The sequence below is a fragment of the Macrobrachium nipponense genome, chromosome 24 (genome assembly GCF_015104395.2).
Source record: "Macrobrachium nipponense isolate FS-2020 chromosome 24, ASM1510439v2, whole genome shotgun sequence".
Lineage (NCBI taxonomy): Eukaryota > Metazoa > Arthropoda > Malacostraca > Decapoda > Palaemonidae > Macrobrachium > Macrobrachium nipponense.
The window spans coordinates 52,252,525-52,272,622 of NC_061091.1; the positions used below are offsets into that span (position 1 = coordinate 52,252,525).

Sequence of the window (20,098 nt, forward strand, 5' to 3'; positions counted from 1 at the left end):
TTGAAATTTTGCTCTGATTTGTGTATAAATAGGATTGAAATTTGCAGCAGGGATGATGACACAAGGAAGTCAGCTCATGGGGATGCAGCGGCCTTCAAATCAAATGATGAATATGATGGCTATGCAACAGGGACCTGGTATGCAGCCAGGTCCTAATATGCAGGCTGGGCCAGGTATGCAGGCCGGGCCTGGCATGCAGGCTGGGCCGGGCATGCAGGCTGGGCCGGGCATGCAGGCCGGGCCGGGCATGCAGGCCGGGCCTGGCATGCAGGCTGGCCCTGGCATGCAAGTAGGCCCAGGTATGCAAGCTGGAACAGGTATGCAAGCTGGACCTGGTATGCAAGCTGGACCTGGTATGCAGGCCAATCCTGGTATGCAGACCAATCCAAATATGCAAGGGGCACCAAGATTACAAAATGCTGCTGCAATGCAGGGAACGCCCAGAATGCAGGCCAATATGGTTGGCATGACACAGCAAGGCCAGGTACGTTCACTTAGATTTTTTTTCATTACCATTATCTGAAAGGTGTCAGATTTGCTTATAACTCTTTAACTATGATGTTTAACATTCATTGTTTTTTGTAATTGTTTGTTACTTTTGGCTTTCATATATGCTTAATGTATGGAACAGGCCAAAAGGATATTCTGAGTAGAACATCTAAGTTGTTTGTTACTTTTGGCTTTCATATATGCTTAATGTATGGAACAGGCCAAAAGGATATTCTGAGTAGAACATCTAAGTTTGAAAAAATGCAAACATGAGGAGGTGATCATAACAGGTGCTTAAAATTGTACAAAGTGAGATGTTAGGTGCTGAATAATTTAATGAAGCTGTTCGTAAAGAAAAATTATAATGAGTTATACCTGTTCCATAGTGTGTTGCTGTCTTTTTCTATTTTAGCATTTACAAATATTTAATGTGAATGGGGAAATGTTTTAAGTTGAAATTCTCTTACCATTATACACTTTTTATTAAGTTTCAAAGTGATTTTTGTAGTATTGGTAATTTCTGATAATGGATTTGGACTGGTATATTTCATAATTCAAAATTGATTTGAAGCCTGTATCCAGAAAAAAGCTCATGCCACATGCCAAGTGTGATATTATAGTTTCTATAGTACATGAGGTGTTATTATTAGTAACAGTAAAAAGATCAAACTTATGTACAATCACCTGTTAAAATTTGTAGTATTCTACAAGCAGCATACCAGTGAAATGGTTAATTATATTTATAGATATAAACTATATACTAATAAATTTGCAATAATAATAATAGTGTTTACATTTCATTGACGTACTGCTTGTAGAGACCTTAATAAAGTGCACAACAGTGTGAAGAGTGTGGTCTTAAGTGTAATTTTCATCACATGAAAGTGGGATGTTGGTTGTCTGTTCTGTATCATTAATTTCATTGATTATATTGCAATTTCATTCACTTAAATTTAATGTATCCCTGTCCGAAATTTAATGTATCCCTGTCCAAAGTAAATGAGCAATGAATGGACATTATTGAGTACATTGTGAAAAGGTACCGCTATATATAACCAGAAATTCCATGCCTCACATTGAAGTTATATCAAAGAAGTTATACAACATAATTTAACACTTATTACACTACTTAAGTAAGGCTTATGGTAACAATTCTGTGAAAAATAAAAGTTATCTTGATGTTACAGGCAAAATCAGCCAAGATACGACAGACAACTCTTTCAAGTGTCAAAAAGGTAACAATATCTGTAATAGACAGAATACACAGTTGGATTTAAGTGGTCATCCACTACTAATATACTAGATGGAACATTTAATGTTCTGACTTGTCTGAAATGTTTTGTGAAATGGCATTGCTGACAGTGTTATGTAATAGCCATTCCAAACAGTCAGACATTTGTGTTAGTACTTGAGCGGGGACTGTTTTTAGTACAAAGGTTAATAAGATTACAGTTTGAATACAGTCATGTAATCTAACCATTTAAAACATTAAGTGTCAGGAACTCAGGAAGGTGATATTCATAAAGCATGCTAAGAAACTATATCAGAGTTTTGTTCTGTTAATTTAGTTATCTTTAGTGTTGATTGATTTTAAAAATTTCGGTTTGGTGAACTTTATTTTTCTTTCAGGTACGGATGGGTATGCAGATGAGCCAAGCTGGTGGCATGGGTGGTGCACAGGTGACGTCCCAGTACCCTGGGCAGCAACAACAAATGACTGGCATTGCTCAAATGCCTCCTGGCGCAAATCAGATGATGGGTAATGCAGCTGCCCAAGGGAGAAACCCAGCAGCAATGGCTGGTATGACTGGTGCTCGAAGCCCAGTTGCCATGGCTCAGATGAGTGGAACTGGGCATCCAATGAGCCCTGCTAACAGAGGTCAAATGGGAGGTGCAAGTCCTGTAAGTATGGGTCAGATGAGTGGCTCAGGACAAGCTCCCAGCCCTGTTAGCATGGGAGGTATGTCACACCCTAGATCCCCAGCAACTGTGGGTCAAGTGCACCCACGTAGTCCAGCTACCCTGGGACAAGGTGGACCAGCTAGACCTTTAAGTAATCCTGGAATGGGTCAAGGAGGACCAGCAAGACCTCTGAGCAATCCAGGTATGACCCAGCAGCAAGGCCAGCAGTCTTCACAGGTGGCAGCTGCAGCTGCCATGGCAGGCCAACCACCTGGAAGTAATGCCGGACAATTAAACAGAGGTTCACCAGGTAGTTTAACTCAAAATCCTGGTGGTGGCCCTGCATCTCGTCCTGGTCAGAGCCCAATGAACCAAGTGCAGCCTATTCAGGGTCCAGTTAATAGTGTATCGCAACCTAACATGAACATAAATAGGGCTAAAGGTGTCCCAACGACAGTGAACAATGGTCCTAATGCTCCTCCTGCAACAACAGTGGCTAGCCAGCGTCCAAACAGTGATGCTAATAATGTACGGACATCACAACCTTCAACACCAAACCCGCCCCCTACTTCAACAGGAAGTGCAGCCCCTACCACTGACTTTCTTGATTTTGAATTTGGTGAATTTGCCCAACTTATTAATGACTAAATAGTGTAAATGGGGCCTGGGTATGGTGCCTCATGAAGTGCTGTACATAAGAAAGCATTCCTGTAGTGTTATACTCTGTATAGTGTACAGTCTTAATTATTATTATTTTATTATGTCGATAATTATCGTGAATGGTCCAAGAGTGTAATTTAGTGTAATGAAAGGACTTGCCATATCATATAGAGTTACTGCCAAGTATTAATACCCCAGACCACCTGCACTTAAGAAATAACCCAGTTTGTCAACGGAAGAAGATTACATTCCATGTTACACTTCACTGGGGCAGAGCTAAAATTCTTCACCCACTGCTTGTAATAAGCACCATGCCAAAAAATACAACAAAAACTATCTTTTGAGAAAAGTTCAATTCATATTTTTGTGTTATTCAGGATGAAATTAGAGGGATTTTGTCAAAAAGGTTGATTATCTAAGTATGGTACATTTTCCTCTGAGGGAAATGTACCTAACTGGTCAGCCACAATAGGCTCAATATAATTTTTATTTCCATGACATGGGCCTTGGAGTTCAATTTTTGTACTTTTGAATATTATGCAATTCTTAATGCAGAATTTTACTTTGAAAATAAAAAAAATAATCTGAAATCTTATTTTTTTAGGACTGTACTAGTGCAAATTAAGATGTATTTGAACTGCAAGGTCCTTTTTGTGCCAAGTATGTGTACAAAATGACAGCATGAAAACATTATTGATATTTACTTTTAATTTTGCAAAGACACTGTCTGCCATGTAAAGAGTGTTGGTCCTTTTAGCCCTACCCCTTTAATAAGACGACTACTTGTACTGTATATTGTAATGTAGCTGGTTTTGTAGACACTTAAGGCTGCATTTTAATTATTCAGAAGCATCATAGGATAACTTCTGGTAGTCATCACAAACATTGAAACATCTTTCCTTTTCTTTTTTCTCAGCATCTAATGCTACCATTTGCGTCTTTAGATACTAAGGATTTAATCTGCTGCCTCACACCCATGTGAAGTAGTGGATGCAAATCAAAGTATGCCCCATAAATTATAGCAGTTCCACAACCATCGTCACCATCCCATTTAGTGCCGTCACCCAAAATTTTGCAGTAAAAAAGTTCTCGGGAAGTTAAAGTACAGTATTAGATATTCGTAGCAGGTGGAAAGTTTACTTTCAGCAAGATCAAAGTTTAAGAATGTGTTTACTTAGCAAGTGAAAAAATGGTCTAATGTGTAACCTATAGTACTTGTAAAATGGATTTCCCAAGGACTTGACTGCTGGAAAAAGTGCAATGGTAAGATACTGAAGCTAAACATGCCTTATTTCTCCTGGAGTACTTGTAACCCAGAACATTGGCTACTATTTCTGTTGGACACAACTTTTGCAGTGTGCATATTTAGAGAAAATTGTTTTCACAGTATTACATTAGAAATTTATACTGCACACTGCATTTGTTGGGCCTTCCATATCGGTTATCCAGAATATGTCTATGCAGTATTAAATGATTTTTTGTGTGATTTGTATTTGCTGTTGAAAATTTAATTTGCCCCGTATTATGTATACAGAATAGTAGGAGATGAAGGCATGATGTGGCTTCAATTAACACTGGAAAGAAACACAAAACTGTAAACTTATTTTTATATGACTTGCAGTTTAGGACAAGAGAAATTGTGCTGAGCCTGCTTCACAACAGCATCATGTCAGTATAATAGCTTCTTTTGGTTTCTGCTGTACAAAGTCTTGTAGACAATATGCTTTTCACCCAGTATTCTCAGGTATTTTTGTGTGATACTAAACCTACACATTCAATATATTTATTTTGGAGTTTATACTGTTTTCTGATCACCACAGGCCCGAAGTAACTCTTATTACCTTGTTATTATGTCGTTTGTCATTGCTCTCTGAAGATAGTTCAGAGATGTGTCATGACTTATTTCAGGTAGTTATCCTTCCACTTTCATTTTCCTCTGGGTGTGTACAGCAGAAATTATTTGAAGAAAAGAAAAGATGTCATCTGCTATACGGCAACAAGAGTTACATCCTACAGTTCTGTACCATGATTAGGTTGAAGTGTCTGATGAGGATTTGAAGTTAATTGTTTGGTCACAGGTTTGCAAAGGACAATGGTAGTTCTTGTAAGCATGTTGCTCTTGGATGTTTGTATGGCAGTGTGAACACAGGTCCTTCCTTGAGTGCGTGCTACATGTTCGCCAGTGTACAAACTTGTAGGTATAGTCCCATCTTATAAAGGAATGAAGGAAACTAAAGATTACTGTTTTAAGTGCAATCATTTTGGGTTAAAAATTTATAGTATAAGGTAATTCAGTTATCATTTGATATTGTAGAATATAACTACAAAGTAATTGTCTTTAAAATGGTAATAGTGATTGCTGTGTAAACAGAAATATTTTCCTTCAGTGTGCCTGTGAAGTCAGTGAAAACATAGGTTGTGTAGCAAATATTGTTTCAGAAGACATATTTTCTGATTTAAAGTTCAAGTGTACAAATTCTTGCGCCTCTACATTTCTAGAGTGGCAGTGTGTTTTCACTGATATTCTGGTACTTCAGATTTTATACAAGCAAATTATATAAAGTTTGTGCATGTGAGAAAATCATGAATTATGTGTCTTTGGTATTTTTTAACAGATGTTTGTTTTCCAGCGCAAGTGGAAATAAGCCTTATTAGTTTAATGCTGAAGATGCATGATGACTGATTTATTCACATTTAAGTGAAAATTTGGGCATCAAAGCATTTTATTTCCTCTTCTGTTTTAAGACATTTTTATTTATCCTATAAATTTTGTACCAAATATTTTATGTATGTAATTTATGCATTTTTTAAACATTTAAACCATGTCATGTGACCAGTGTTTTAAGTATTTATTCTTGATGACAGATACAGATTTTTATACTAAATTATAGAATTTTAACAAAGGTGTAAAACTTTAGTTTTGGTATACAGGTTTGTTTGTATTTTGAAAGTAGTACTTATTTTATCGTAATTTTTATATTCTGTGTTTTATAAGATATTTGTAATATGTTGCTATGGGAACGAATGATTACTGTGGAAAGATTTGGTTACACCAGTTCTTGTTTTCTTGAATTCTCTATCACTTTGTACCTGCCAATTCAGTTTCATCATGCTTTGATTGCCCCTATGATATAAATAAACAACCTGAGGATCTGGTGAATATCATAAAATGCATCCTGTAATTGAAGGTCATCTTGAGTATCATTTGAAATTGTGTTCATCAGAATCTGAGGTTAATTGTGTCCTGCATTGAACCTTTTGTGACCCCAGACAGTGCCGCACCGCCACCACGACAGTGTCTTGCATCACCTCGCATTGTTTCATCGAACACACCTTAGCCACCTTTGCAAAATCATTGCTGAGGCTGTCTGCAAATCAGAATCCACCTACAGTATTTTACCTGAGTTTGTAATTTAACAGATGTAAATATTTATGAATGAGGCAAGTTCATGTAAACTATGATTATCACCACTAGCAAGTTGTGGTTTAATGGTAATGAGCATAGTGTAATAGCTTGTCGTAACTTGTCTCAATAGTGAATTCCAAGGCAGTTGAAAAGTGACAAACATGCAAGGGTTGCCAAGGTGTGAAACGTCATTCTTGTATTGACGCATAACATAGGCTATAAAATTGAGTCGGCTCTGCCATTTCCTCAACCCTGCTGTGTCTTGTTGGCTGGTTATTATATAGGGTGTAAGAAAAGAAAAAAAAAAGGCAAATTAGCTCAAATGGCTCAGTAAACATGCATCTGAGAATCAGGAACTAGTTGTAGGGGTACAGAAAAATGTATTCCAGGGCACAGGTTTGAAGGGGGAAGGGTTGTGTTAAATGAATGAAGATGTTCAAGTATAAAAGGTGGGTGCGGCACACTTACCCCCTGGCCACGCCTGTGACCGGTTGATCTCAACTGAAGTACTTAGGTCACAAGTCATTCTCCTATCATGTCATCTACCAGCTGGCATGCCATCCTTGCAGATATGTAAATATTGTTGTCATTTCAAATGCAATAAAATAGTTTCGGTCAATCACATTTTATTTCAACCCTGAAGTGAGCTGCTCCCTAATATAGAGTAACGAACTCTTGAATAAGATTTTTATCTGCAGTGTTGATAATTGCATTGTTAGATCTCTTAGAAGAAAGAAAGTCGGATAAGCTAGGTGCTGACAATATTGGCACGAGTTACAGAGTGTCATCTGCATTTATTATATTTTTTTTTTATATCTTGCTCATCCACGTTCTAATGTTTATTAGCACGTTGATACTATATTAGAGAGTTCAAATTTTATTTGCTCTGCTCCTACCCTGACAATTTTAGTCCTATTCTCCTATTACTCGTGGCGAAGAGGTCTGCCGTATCACATATATTTGCATACTGGTGTATTATTTTTAGTTTAAATGGTGTAAGAAATTACCATATTAAAGGTGGAAGAATGAAAATTCCTTCACGTACGGTGGTGTAAAAATTCCTGCATTGTCAGTCTTGCGGGAGGGTTCTTTTTACCAGTTAATTTTTATTTATATACATTAAGGACAGTCTCAATTTTATTGCCCTGTAACTGTGGGTTCCCGGGTACCCTGATAGGAATCTAGTAAAGTCCGCCATTGAAGTTCTGAGTTGTTTTCTTAACATTTCAGGGCACGACAGAAAACGAGATCTCTGTAGTCTAGAACTGAAGTAAAATCGTTATGTAATAGGTTTTAGTAAAACTGAAGAATTACTACCCCGCGGCCTGTTTCCGGCTAGTCTGAATATTTACCGTCTATTCATGATTTTATGTAGCATAATTATGGGTTCTGTTCATGTTTATGATATTTACTTTGCTATCTTAATCTTGTGGTTTTGGTACAGTGGGAAACATTTCGTTTAGTATCCACAATGTTGTTATCAAAAGGTTTTCCTGCTGTATAAATTCTTATCGAATTCAGATTCCTTTTCTCGAATCGAAATCAGTACATCACCAAAATAGGTAAGAGAGAGATTTTTAATGCTAGGAATAACTTAAACACAAGGAGAATTACATATGTGAAAGTGTTCTGATTGATTGAAGGTTCTCTGACGTAAATATGTTTTAATTTTGGTTTTAGTTCTATAAGAAGCCGTCATACGGCAGGAAACTATTTCATCTTAAATTTTTTCATCATGTGAGCACCGTTAATAAATGCAATTGATAGATTATTTAAATACTTAACAGTGCATACTGAATAAGTTTACTGCTGAAGGTTTGCAGAACAAAGTTTTAAAGTGAACTAGGCAACTGGAATGATATCGTCACGAAAAATTTAATATTCATCTAATCAGCTTTATTTCATATTAAAAATTTACCTGAAGACTTGATTATCAAGAAGATGGAGAATTTTCCATGGCGAATAGAGTTTGTTATTACTGACAAAATCAAGTTGATTATACAATCTTATGACATTGCCAATGGATGAAAATTTAATGTTTAGGGCTTTTCCGGCAGTTACTTCATTGCCTGTTTAGATGGCTATGTGGCAATATGTTTAGTTTCTACGTTTTAACTGCAAGTTTCTATTAGCGTGAATCTAGTAATGCTGATGGAAAAAAATGAATAAGATTTAGCAGCCGTTTCATGCAAAGTGACGCCATAAACCTAAATGCAGATGGCGCCAATAGTCACTTAAATCCACGGAGCAAATATCTGTGGTTCGTGTGTGTTTCGCTTTCTTGATTTTTCAGTGGTGAACGCCACAGTGAGAAGACGAGAAGGTTGTGCTCTCCATCTGAGTGTGCTTAGGATAACAGTTTGTATTTCCATGTGGATAGTTTTGTCTAGTGCATTTAATTTTAAAAATGGAGTGGTTAACGTTCCGTGGAAAACTGGAGTCGTGTTGGCATGGTCAGACTAGGTAAGCAATTTATTAGTATTTGTTGAAAAGTCAGTCATATAAACTAGATAGGTACATCGTAAGTTCATGAGATAGTGAAGGTGGGAGAACTAGGGCTTAATGAATATGTAGACTATCTAAAATTTTGGAGATTAATTTTTCGCCCGCAATTTTGAATGAAATCATGGCGGTGTTCATGAAAGCTGGCATAGTCAAGCGGCTCTATTTGTTTGTGAAGTTTATTGAATTGAGATATTCGGGGAATCTGTCTTTTGTTCACAAGACTCTGGTCAATTATATGGTTATTTTTGGGGTTTAGGGCTCGGGTACGAGTAAAAATCTTGGGTACTATCTGGTAAGGTTGTGTGCACTGGGAAATCAAACTTGAACAGTGGCATCATATTTTTACCTATCTGTATTAAATAATGTTACCGTGCCCGAAGTGTTTTTCTATAATTTCGCTTTAGCAAGGTAGTATTATATTTACAGTGATATGAAATAGTTAATTTTGCCTTGACCTGGACACTTGCATGTAGTACTAGGCCTAAGTAGTGTTAGGAAAGAGAGGGAAGGATAAGTCTAGGCAGTAACTCCGCACTGACTGCAAGGAACGTTCCCGCGAATACGAAAGCCACTATATAGGGATTGGGGCGTCAAAATGCATTCGCCGTTTTTAATACTAGCCCCTGGGGGTTAATTACAGTCGACCCCCAAAAATAACGGTAAATTCTTAATAATACTATAGGAAATTGTAATATCCTAAGAAATACCCGACGCGGAGCTATCGCCTAGATCTAACGTGGGCTATCAAAGAAACATGTAGATGAGACTGCCCTTATTTTGGAAGTATTCTGGAAGCAGAAATGCTATTTATGAAAAGGTTAGTTTTCAGTTAAAAACTTTGTAGTTATGCTGGTAACTAGTAGTATGTAACGAAAGAGTGGGTTAGATTCTAAGTTGCAGAGCTTTGTATGTGGAAATTGTTGCCGTAAAAGTTTTGTATGGTTACAAAAGTTAACATCTCTAATGGCATTTAAGTTAAGTGTTGTTAAGTTTGAAGTGTTTTTGCTTGTTTTGATTCTAAAGGTCATAACTTTTTAGTTTAAAGAGAATCTGTTCGTGAGTTAGGTATGTCAATGATGGTTTCAAAAGTTATTTGGAATATGCAGTGCAAATCGGTGAATAGTTGGTTTAGTGTACATAAAAATAAATTAAGCGGGTGAGCTAAACTGTAACCAAAGGTTTCTTTGTTTTTTCTCCTTGTTTTCATGAACTGCAGTGATCTGCTGTAACCAATAAGAATAACTAATTTAACTTAATTCAGATGCATTTGCTGCAAATCGTAAACTTTTTAAATAAACAAAAGGATCTCTTCTTTCTCGCTTTAAAAAGGTTTCCAATCGTAGTATTTATTTTAATAGTCATATTTGCTGGATTGTTGTGTCCATTGACCACAAGTAATTCGCCAACCGGCCACGGCCAAGCTTAGATTGCTGGTAGACCCGATGCCTGCATAATCATTGATGCTTGTAGAATAGATGAGCAATATGAGTTGAACCCATCTTTGCGGCCACCGGACTGCATGGTTACAGTCCCCTATCAAAGCTATCCTTTCCTTTCATTTTTATTAGTAAAAGGCCTCGAGTATCATTTCGTCTTTGCATGTGCACCCTACTTTTCGTTTTGTAAGTCGCTTTGATATGGATCCAATGAATTCGCTAATACGCCATGGACTAAAGGCACCCTCCCCTAGTCGTGCAGTTATGGCTGGAAGAAATGATTCGTAACATAAGGCATTATTCTGTGTTTATAGTTATTAGAAAATCATACACAATGGTGAGTAGGGAAGAGATATGATTTTTTATGTATTTTTATTTATTTATTTATTTAATTTATTTTTAATTTATTTATTTATATACAACAGATTCGTGACCACTGAGTACGTTGTTGAGGTGCCAATATACTGAGAATGAGGTTCAGTATTATTAAGATCACATCAGAGCATAAATTACAATTCACGTTAGTGAAAATTGTAATCTTTGGAACGCCATTCGAACACTTGAACTGTCCGGTTTATTAGGTATGAAATATCTTAGAACCTCACTCGAGGAATGATCTAGTTTCCAGGCAAGGGAGAAATAAAACTCCAACGTGCAAACTCTGCAGACATTCAGTAATGTTGGCATTTTGGAGGCGTTTATTTTCCGGAAGTTTTTAAATCAATATGCCATTGTACGGTACCCTTTTAGTGTGACAATAAGTGCAGGTGTTTTCAAGTCCCGACAAATAGCAGAAGTCGCAATATATGTTTTCGCGAAAGGTGTATAGTTGATGTACCCTTTACTAAAGTTTAGCAAGGGAAAATACGGGTATTACGTTTTAAAAAGGTTACAAAGCGAATGAGCTTTGTAAAAACAAACCCATTTTACTAATTTGTTCTACTGACATGTCATCGGTGTATCAAGATTTACTGAAGAACTAACTTAAATGTTGAAACATTTGAACACCATGTTTTAACCAGCCAACTGCTTCGTGGGAGCTAAAGGGTTTGGCTCATGCAAGCACGTGAGAGGCTCTTAGCGGCAATGTTGAGACAGCATGACAACTCATGGTGAAAGAAACTTTAGATTTAAATTTAACTTGGTTGAAAATGTATGGTGGATGACATAACTGGCTGTAAGCGGTTACAAAATACTTCGATGTAGTTTTTGGGGGCATAGACCACCTTCCACAGGTCTGATTTTTTTACAACTTAAGACGTCTGTAAAGGTTTAAATCGGTCTTTATTAGCGTACCCGAGCAAAGTTATTGATTTACAGCCAAGCTCGATATGGTGTACAAAGCAAGGTTTCTTCTGGAACTAGGGATCTAAGGAAAACATTGCTTCTCAAATGAAACCCCAGAACTACCTTAAATATCTTTAAGAACTGAAGCAGGCCAAGGCTGCCCAAGTCCCAAGTTCATGCGTTCTTAACAGTGTGACAAATGTAAGCACTGTTATTCAGAAGATGAAACCTATTCATATGGAGACCACTGACTTGAAATTAAAGCTTCCAAAGAATATGGTGTTCATCAGGAAAGAAGTAAAACGAGGTAAATGGAAATTAGAGATACCACTTATTGTGAAAGAAAAATATAATTAACAAAAAGATAAGATGTATTAAAATGCAAGACTAGTATTAGGGTAGTAATGTATTGCATCTTCTCGTGAACTTCTGAAGTTCTAATGCGCGATTTCCTCCGTGAGGCTGTTCCACAGTCCAACGGTGTAAGGAATAAAGGATCTCTGGAACTGATAAGTTCGACAGCGAGGGACATTTGCAGCATATTAGCGCTGCTATTCAGCGAATCTGGTTGCTTTCGGCGAATAAAGGGAATCGGGGATCAATGGCGAATGTGGAAGACCTCTGTCGAAATACAACTTATGAAAAAGTGACAAACAAGAGACTATCAGCATGTCATAACTACTACGATTAGAAAACAGAAGCCTACCACCAAGAACCACTTATCTAAAGGGACAAATCTCTGGTAAGAAGCAAATATCAACACCGAAGACCAGTCAGTATTCTAGTAAAGAGAGTACAAATGACCAGAAACAGGTTGCATTGATTTTACGAACGATGCCTAGCTTTCGTGAGGCATTTGCTGAAACTTACATCAAATGTTTCTCAAAAGTTATAGTAGATGTAAAGGTCACGCCTAGAATAGTTAAAGCTTCAGACTCGTTCAGCAAAGAACCATCCGCCTGAAGGGAGGATGGGGTGGGAAATCTGTACGAGCTGCTAAATAAGTCTCGTCATTTTACTTGAGAGTTCAGCCTCATCCCCCACTGGTCCATGTCCCGACTGAGGCAGAGGGCAGCTTCGTTTCTCAAGAGTGGAGACTTGACTACACACAAGTGTTGAATCATCAGCATACTGAACAATCTTATTTTCCAGGCTAACAACCATGTCACTTGTATACACTAAAAATAAGTGGTCCAAGAACACTGCCCTGTGGAACTCTAGGTACAATGACTCTCCAAGTTGTCAAGACTGGGTGTCCAAAACATTTGAATGGTACGGCCGACGCTACAGATGGAATTAATACAAGAGCCGGACCCACTAAGTCTTAGTGGGTCTTGCAGAAGAGTAGCTATTGATGGACTCGGTTATTTGAGCTAAGTTGTTATTCGCATGTAGGCTTTAGGGCCTTTAAATTTTGCCGCCCTAAGACTATATGTTAAGCTCCCACTCGATATCATAAGAACTGAAAATATAATATAATTCGGGACGCGTTCAAGATTTTCCCCATGAAGTTGTTAACATGTTATTCCTAACTTAACGTGAAGTGGTCTTCGTAATCAATGCTCATACTTAGTAATACTCGTGCTAACAACAAGAATTAAATGAAAAGGACACAAATTAAACACGTTCATATAGTCCCAGTTATAATTGAAAACACAAAATAACTGAACAGAAACAGCCTCTAAATTTGGTACACCAAATAAATTAAAACGTGCTAAAAGCTACTGTCATATAGAGCCTTGTTTAACTAACGAAAATTAAAATTTTATATTAGAAATAACTTTTCTGTACTGTTTAGCATGAACATTATTATTTTACGTTTTCATTCTAATCATAAATATCCCATCCTGAAACTTTTGTCTTTAACTCAACTGGAAACACCCTTTTTCAGATATTTTTAGGCTCTTCCATGGACCTTTCTTACCTCCCAACAAGAACAACAACAAAGTAGTTTGTAGGCTTACTCCCCTAGTAAACTTAAAATGTTACTCCGTGCATCAAGTCGACTGATGAACTGAGTTTGTGGGTCGTGCAGAGCTAGGTCGGTGAAAAGGAACCCTGAAAAAAAAAGGAAAAAACAATAATGCTCAAGGTATGTAGAACTTAAAAAATTACTAACCATAAATGAGGGCTTCTAATTAAATGCTAAGAATAAGATTTACCCTGAAGTTGCTATTGTACAGAATTCCATGCATGATGCCCTGTAAAATTTGTTGTTTTCAGTTTTTTTAACTTGTTGGAAATTTGAAAATTTCTTAAATTTTGTGGTGTTTATTTTCAATTTTCATCAAGTTAGTGTTTGGATTGTTAATAAAACTACCAACGTGAACCTAAGTCAGATTTGAAATATTCAGGATAATGGATTAAGTTGGAATTATTGGTAATTATATTGCAATAAACAGCATTCGACGAGGGTCATTGGTGTAGAAAATGGGAAGTTTCCGAAAATGTTACTGTGTGTAACAAACCACATTGAGAACTTTCAGTAAATTAATTCAATAAATTTAGTTCTTTAGATCCTTAAAATTACAAAACACGCAAAACTGTAATCTGGATGAACCCTGGAAGTTAAGAATCTGATGAAACTTACCCCAGTACCTCTTCAGGGAACCAACAGCAGCTGCCGAAATGTGCTGTGGTATGCTTTCCATATGTTTTCATAATTAAGCAGGTCTATAGTCATTTTTGCTTTAAAAGTCACTTTAGTTAGATGGGGTGGCCTTATTCTCTCGGCAAGTTAAGTCGGAAAGATTCTGTCCATATTTGAGCATATTTCTTCAGAAGTCTGATCTTAGACTTTAAATGTTTTGAAAGGAAAAATCTGATGAAAGATTAACTGGATGAATTTGATCAAAATAATACACTGTAAGCTAATTTTAGTCCCAGTTTTTAACAGTAACGGTTTTCAATGACTTAGTGAATTCCCACTGTTATACTCATTAGGGACAATTATTGTTGCTAACAGCTCAATTAGAAAAAAATAATGCCTATGTAATATGAATTCATGATCGGTATGGTCTTGGCCTGCCACCTCAGTGGCCACGAGTTCGATTCTCGGGCATTCCACTGAGGGGATAGAGATGTGTATTTTTGGTAATAAAGTTCACTCTCGACGTGGTTCGGAAGTCACATAAAGCCGTTGGTCCTGTTGCTGAATAACCACTGGTTCCATGCAACGTAAAAACGCCATACAAACAAACAAATACACTATGTATTCAATATGGTAAGACCCTTAGTTCCAACACCCAATACCAAACCAATGCTCAAGCAATATAGCCATTTTTGCTATAAGGCTGGCTTAGTCTATGGATTATTTATATGAACTTATCTGAATGTCTAAAACAGAGGTGGCCAGACTTTTGGACTTTTGAGTTCTCTAAAGACCGAAACTCCTTTACGATCTACCATACTACATAATCGCACATTATTACGTGGAAAAAATTCAAATAGCGCCATAGTACGATAAAACACGAGTATATATATGATTGTGTGTGTTTGTTTATATAGGGTCGTGGGGGAACGGCGATCGACCATACAAGTGGCCGCGATCGACTGTTGGGCCACCTCTGGTCTCAAGTATTATGGTGATCCTCTTGCAATAAGTGATTTCACGCAATCCCACTCAAGTTATGCAGCGTCGCTAAACAAAGTTTTAATCTTCCACCCCAAGTTTAAGCACCTGTTTATAACTGGTCTCTGCATGTTTCTTTCAAATTTGCCCTCATGAGTTCGAGACTGCGTTTCCATATAACAGCACCAATACATGTCAGAAAAAATCTAGAGATAGTAAGTTGCCTCAAGGTTCCTGGTACCTGATACTGGCGGAGTACACATTTTTAATAGTTGTGCTTATAAGGTCGTGGAAATAGTACTTGCTGATTTTAACTCCTTCCTAATTCTGCACAGTAGTTAATTACGTTATGATGATTAATGATGACGTAGAGAATGTCCTATGATTGTAATTACAGTATATTTTTCTTATGACGTTTTGTGGCTCGGTTTTAACATTTTTTGGTAGTCTCTTATTTCTTGTTAGCCGATGAATATATAGAAAAACTTGTTTTGCTCATGTTTCGTTGTAAGAGACTACGTCACTACGTCATGGCCGGTTAAGAGAGCAAAGCCGTGTTGTCCCATTCACAGAGGTAACAAGGAAAGTCCTCTATGAAATTGTTATTGTTAGTACTTGATGATTTGTTCGCCAGTTTGACTGTTCCCGGAACATTTAAACTTTGCTCATTCTCAGTTAAAAGGTGACAAATCATGACAGATGGAGAGATGTGTCATTCCCCTAAGTCACTGTAATTTTTACTTTTGTTAAACTAACTCCAAGAAACATTTCCTTATGTTTTTAGCCTTCTTTTAGATTAAAGTTGTCCATATACCAAAACCGGTCCTTACCTTCCGGTGGCCCGTAAGAATGGTATGAAAGAGAAGAGGTGGACCCCGGTTTCTGTGTATCAAATATCGACGCTTTTGGGTTTTAAACTATGATCGCTGCAAATTTCTAGTGACGTTGTAGACCAAATATTTTTTAGCACTGAGGAATGTCTCTGGATATTAGATGGCATAAATGATTGACCTCTGCTTTCCATGAATCCTGCACCACGTGAACCTGAAAGGAGCAAAATGAAGCAAGCCTTGGGATTCACTTCTGCCTTCTGTATTCAGATATGCCTTGATGCTGTTAATTGACAACTTTTGAAATAGTAAATCCAGACTGCAGGACCCATTTTTAGCTTTGGGGAGCTGAATTCTGAATACTCTGTGTATGAGAAAGGGTCAAGTGAAAATAGTTTAAATGTATTTTAGATATATTGGCAAGTACATACGGGGCTCAGGTAAACTATGAGGTTTTGTAACGGCAGAAATCTGAAATTATAAATTTTCATTTGGATTTATCATGAAAGGATGTTTCTTACTGTGAAAAGTTGCTTTTCTGTATATTTCACTTCAAGTTCGAAATCTGGCATTTTGCACCAGCCAAGAAATTTTTACCGTAATTGTTGGCGTAGCTCAAATGATTATGAAAGAGCGAAACGAGTTCCATGAAACTTGCATGCATTTGCAGGAATTATATCTTTGGGTGTAATTCTTTTAAAATCTACATTTAGTTTTAGATTTCCATGCTTCACTGAATGTATACTAGGGATAAGTGTTGGAAATAAAAACCTCGTTTAAGACTGTAGACACCACTATGATTCTTTTACGAAAGGATATAAACAGAAATTAGAAAGATGTGAGTCAGTATGGTTTCAAAGACGAATATCAAGTTAATATATCTTTGTTGGTGCAAGTAAGCAGTCTGACTTGATTCTGCTGAGATCAGATCCAAGTACGTATTACGTAGGAGGCAGATAAACGTGAACTATAGTCCACGACATGGTGCTTAGAATGCGGTAACATAATAGGTTTTTCTTTGGCATTCTTACTGGATGTTTTATGACAAATCTCTGAATGATGGAAATTGAGAATTGTCAAGTCTCTTCTTTCCCCTAAAGAATATTTTTCTGGTCACGAAGGTTTTTTTAATGTATCCTTAAATGTAAAACTGGACTGTACGGGCACTTCGTTTATTTTTGTAGACTGACGAGCCGAGCCTTTGTGAGGTCTCCTAATAAAACAAGTGACAACGGATGCTTCTACGCTGTGAAAGTAAGGACCTAATATTGTAATGTTTCTCTTGGAAGATGGAGATGTTTTCCGAGCGTTTAGTCAGGTTAAATGGAAGGTGGTCAATAATAAATCGGATGTTTAATTAAAATATCAGATGGGGCTGACTTTCATCTACATTAATGACAGCTGGTTTTGAATCTTATAATCCAGTTTTGATTGCTAATTCTGTTCTGACCAATTCTTTCTCAATTCTTAGTTATGCACGAGCATTAGGGAATGGTGACTTTATCTCCATAGAAAAAAGGGGTGATAAGGGTTTCGTAAAAAGGCATATCAGTGTTATAACTCCGAACTCAAAATTTGCCAGCTTCAGTGATACTTGGACGAATTCTTTTTCATCTGATCTCTAGCTACTATGGAGAAAGTTTAGAAGAGTTGCCGTAGTAATACACCATCCTTGTGCATGGCCAATAGTTTAGTCCTTTGACATTAACGAACCTTCTTGGAAGTGCGATCATTAGTGACAATAAGTTTTGATACCCCTTTGAAGCGCCATGCGCTTTTTTTTTCTTCTTCTTTTTTTAAGGGTGTGGTGTTTGAGGCGTTTGATTGATATATTACTGCAATGTCAGTAGCCAGCTCTTAGGGGTAAGTGTCGTTACCATCATATAAACACCTATCATTTTATGAACAAAAGCTTCCTATATTGACTTCAGTCTTCCAACACTTTCTGTTAAGTCAAAATGTATTCATGGTACAATTTTATTTAAGATCTGTTTCGAGTGTTTAGGACTAAGATAAAGGGCTAACTTTTAAAAACTCTTGTTCTGTCTGTCGGTCATGAACTGCAATAGACAAGGTAATGTCTGTCTAGCCAAAGCTTGAAGAGAGACAGAAAAAGCTGGCGAAGCTGCACACCTTTTTAACGAACTGGAAGTATAAGAGAGCAGGAAGCTCAGCAGCTGTAAGAGAGAGGAACATTGAACCGTTTAATCCTAAGAGGATCACTTAATTGTTAAAGATCGTAGTGGGATATTTTGATCCTCCAGACGAGTCTCGCATAAGTACTCTGTATTGGATGACAGCTCCTTCGCCGAAGCCTCCTAGCAGTTTTATAGTAGATTTTTAGGTTTTTATCAGCCCATTATGCGAACGCCCTTGCTGTCAAGTTTTAACTTCCAACAGACAGAGAGGAGAGAGAAAACTGTCAGTTGCCAGTTTTATGTTCGATTATGGTGGAATAATACTTGATATCTTTTATCACAGACTTCAGTTTAGTGATGAATTCTTTTATGTAATAATACTACTACAGTGTGCATAGAATATAAGAAGGGGAGACTTGCGCCATTGTTTTCGTGCATTAAATTTTAGTTGCCATATAGTAAGTCCTATGTATGGAATAAGCTTCCGTTGTTGGTTCACAGAAAATTTATACGTAAAATATTTTGCTTTGAAAGTCATATGTTTTTTACTAGTTCATGCAAATTGCATTCTGTCTCGGAATATTTAACCTTATTTCAACTAACATAGTACAAAATGATCGGCGTTTTGTTAATGGTTTGGGACTTAGGCCTCGGAATGTTTGTCTGGTTGTCTGTTCTTGTATTCGTTTGCCGCGATACCCAAACATTCATAAGTGGATTTTCAAGAAAAAAAAAATCACCGAAGGTTGAAATCCTCTTTGCAGACAGCAGGTGGTAAGTAAATTCTGGCATAATTAGCGGGATCGGGTGTTGAGGAATTGGCAGTTTGGTAGAAGTTTGTAGTCTCTCTCTCTCTCTCTCTCTCTCTCTCTCTCTCTCTCTCTCTCTCTTTCCTGAACCCTTTTGCAGGTTTCAGTAAAACTTCAGCGCCTCAGTAGTGTGGTCGGTATGGTATTTGCCCGTCCACCTCGGTGGCCGCGAGTTCGATTCTCGGGCATTCCATTGAGGTGTTAGAAATGTGTATTTCGGGTGATAGAAGTTCACTCTTGACGTAGTTAGAAAGTCACGTAAAGCCGTTGGTCCCGTTGCTGAATATCCACTGGTTCCATGCAACGTAAAAACACCATACAAACAAGCAAATCAGTGCAACTTCGTTCTTGACACGTAGTGTTACCATTAACCCTTACTCTCCCTACACTTGACTGTTTCCTCAGTGCCCATGAAGGCCTTCCATCGTAATTTTAATTGGTGGTCGTCATCTGACTACTCACCTGTAGCATAGTATGTGCTTATGAAAGTAGGTATTTATTCATTAACGCTTTTGGGATAGTTATTTTTCTGTAATGTTCCCACATGTGGCGTTTTTGTCCGTCCGTATCTCGTGATGAAGTGGTACCAGCTTTGCCTCTGAACCATGGCTTTTGAGTTCGATCATCGGCCAGAACTAAAGTGCATGAGACCTTAATCCTGATAAACCAACTGGGCCTCGTCTGACCAAAATTAAGGGGATCTGTCTATCTAATCATGACTTGTGTGTTGCAGTTGAAGTTGGAGAGGATGACACAAAATTTTCAATTGTTTTTCTAACCATGAAGGCAGACCTCCTTTTCCTTTGAATGAACTGTCCGTATTTTAGCTTAATTCATGAAGGTTAATGGTCTTAGTCGAGGAAGACTCGAAACGTTCTTCCTTAATTTACTTTTCAGCTGACTTTGACAAGGTGACATGGCTCGTATCAGCCCTTGAGGCAGCCCCCACGGTTTTTCAGGAAGGGAATTTTAATTTCATTTTCAAGAGTAGAAGTAGTGACTCTTCCTTTCGTAGAAAGTTTGCTCTTCTTGCTTTCCGTGTGTATTCGTTCATATTTTTAGTAA

The 20,098-nt window shown here is 37.4% G+C and overlaps 1 protein-coding gene and 1 long non-coding RNA gene across 4 annotated transcripts in view; both read left to right on the forward strand.

Moving 5' to 3' along the window:
• Positions 1-7,076, forward strand: part of LOC135205623 (collagen alpha-1(III) chain-like) — a 64,202-nt gene extending 57,126 nt beyond the window's left edge. Inside the window, 3 exon segments of the mRNA XM_064236416.1 lie at positions 48-484; positions 1,677-1,724; positions 2,119-7,076. Of these exon segments, the coding sequence (XP_064092486.1) occupies positions 48-484; positions 1,677-1,724; positions 2,119-3,039 (1,406 nt within the window). The 3' untranslated portion in view covers positions 3,040-7,076.
• A 1,628-nt stretch (positions 7,077-8,704) lies between these two features.
• LOC135205626 (uncharacterized) overlaps positions 8,705-20,098 on the forward strand; it is a 78,228-nt gene continuing 66,834 nt past the window's right edge. For all 3 annotated transcript variants that reach the window (XR_010312566.1, XR_010312565.1, XR_010312567.1), the window contains exons 1-2: positions 8,705-8,920; positions 13,577-13,777. This is a non-coding gene — a long non-coding RNA (uncharacterized LOC135205626). The remainder of the gene's footprint in view (positions 8,921-13,576; positions 13,778-20,098) is intronic.